Here is a 1,465-nt window from a genome sequence, read left to right as displayed (position 1 = left end):
CCCCTGTGACCCCGTGTCCTGCCGTGCCCCCCGTGTCCCTGTCCCCCTGTGATCCCGTGTCCTGCTGTGTCCCCCGTGTCCCTCTCCCCTTGTCCCCGGTGCTGGCTCTGAGTGTGTCCCCCTGCAGGGAGGGGGAGGCCTGGTGGGGGTCGCGGCGGGTCCTGGCCCGGGGGCTGCTGCTGCCGGGAGCGGCCGAGGCCTTTGCTGGCCCGGTGGCGGTGGCGGTGGCCGAGCTGGTGACGCGGCTGCGGCGGCTGAGGCGACGCCACCCTGGGGGGGTCGTGTCCGACATCGGCACTGAGTTCAACCGCTTCGGCCTCGAGGGTGAGGGGCGACCCTAAAGGGCAGGGACGCTCCCTCAGGGCTGTCCCATGTCCCCCATGTCCCACCCGTGTGCCCTGGGTCCCCTCTTCTCTGTCCTCCACCCGTGTCACTCGTGTCCCCATCCCCCACCGTATCACTGTCCCCCCTGTTCTTGTCCCTCCCCGTGTCCTGGCATCCCCCATGTCCTTGTCCCTGCTTCTGTCCCCTCTTCCCCCTTCCTGAGTGTCCCCTCCGTGCCCTGTCACCTGTGTCCCTGTCCCCCACCTGGATCTCTGTCCCTCTGTCCCCCACCTGTGTCCCTGTGTCTCCCCAAAGGGTCCCTCATGTCCCTCTCTAAGGCCTGCACCCCCCCGAGGCTGGAACCTCCCCCTACAGGGACCCTCCCTGTCCCCCAAGGGACTCAACAAGTCCCCAGGTCCCCCATGTTCCCCAGTGTCCCCAGGGAATCTTGGGTTCCCCCATCCCACTGTCCCTGCGTCCCCGGGGTCTTCCATGGTCCCCAGGGTGCCCCAAGTCCCAGTGTCCCCCCCATATTCCCATCATCTCTGTGTGCCCATTGTCCCCATGTCCCCCTGTCCCCAGTGTCTCCCCATATTCCCATCATCCCCATGTCCCCCTGTCCCCAGGGTCCCCTATATTCCCAGGGTCCCCCCATGTTCCCAGGGTCTCCCATGGTCCCCAGGGTGCCCCATATCACCCATGTACCCCTGCCCCCTGTGTCCCCATGTCCCCAGTGTCCCCATGTCCCCAATGTCCCCATGTCCCCCCAGCCATCTCCTGGGTGCTGTTCTCCTCCCGCCTGGGCTGCCTGGAGGACAACGGGGACCCCGAGGCCACCGAGGCCACCGAGGGTGTGATCCGGTGTGTGGGGGCGGTGCTGGCACTGACCCTGGTGACGATGGCACTGCCCAGGCCCCTCCTGCGCCTCGTCCCCGCGCCCTGGGACGCCTTCTGCCGAGCGTGGGACCAGCTCTTCGCCTTCGGTGAGGGGACAGGGGACACTGCAGGGACACAAGGACATCCCCTGGGGACACAGGGACACCCACTGTGGACACGGGGACACCCACTGGGGAAACGGGGACATCCACTGGGGTCACAGGGACACCCACTGGGGACACGGGGACATCCACTGGGGACACGG

At 67.7% G+C, this 1,465-nt stretch overlaps 1 protein-coding gene across 1 annotated transcript in view; it reads left to right on the top strand.

Annotated features, from left to right (window-relative positions):
- The window catches only part of LOC113960539 (25-hydroxyvitamin D-1 alpha hydroxylase, mitochondrial-like), a 7,093-nt gene that overhangs the window by 3,127 nt on the left and 2,501 nt on the right, over positions 1–1,465 (top strand). The window contains 2 exon segments of the mRNA XM_027670152.1: positions 128–324; positions 1,095–1,307. Of these exon segments, the coding sequence (XP_027525953.1) occupies positions 128–324; positions 1,095–1,307 (410 nt within the window).

This window comes from Corapipo altera, unplaced genomic scaffold, assembly GCF_003945725.1.
Source record: "Corapipo altera isolate COAL_440 unplaced genomic scaffold, ASM394572v1 61019, whole genome shotgun sequence".
In the NCBI taxonomy this organism is placed as follows: Eukaryota; Metazoa; Chordata; class Aves; order Passeriformes; family Pipridae; genus Corapipo; species Corapipo altera.
Note: the sequence above shows the minus strand (reverse complement) of the source record. Positions and strands in the feature narration are given on the sequence as shown.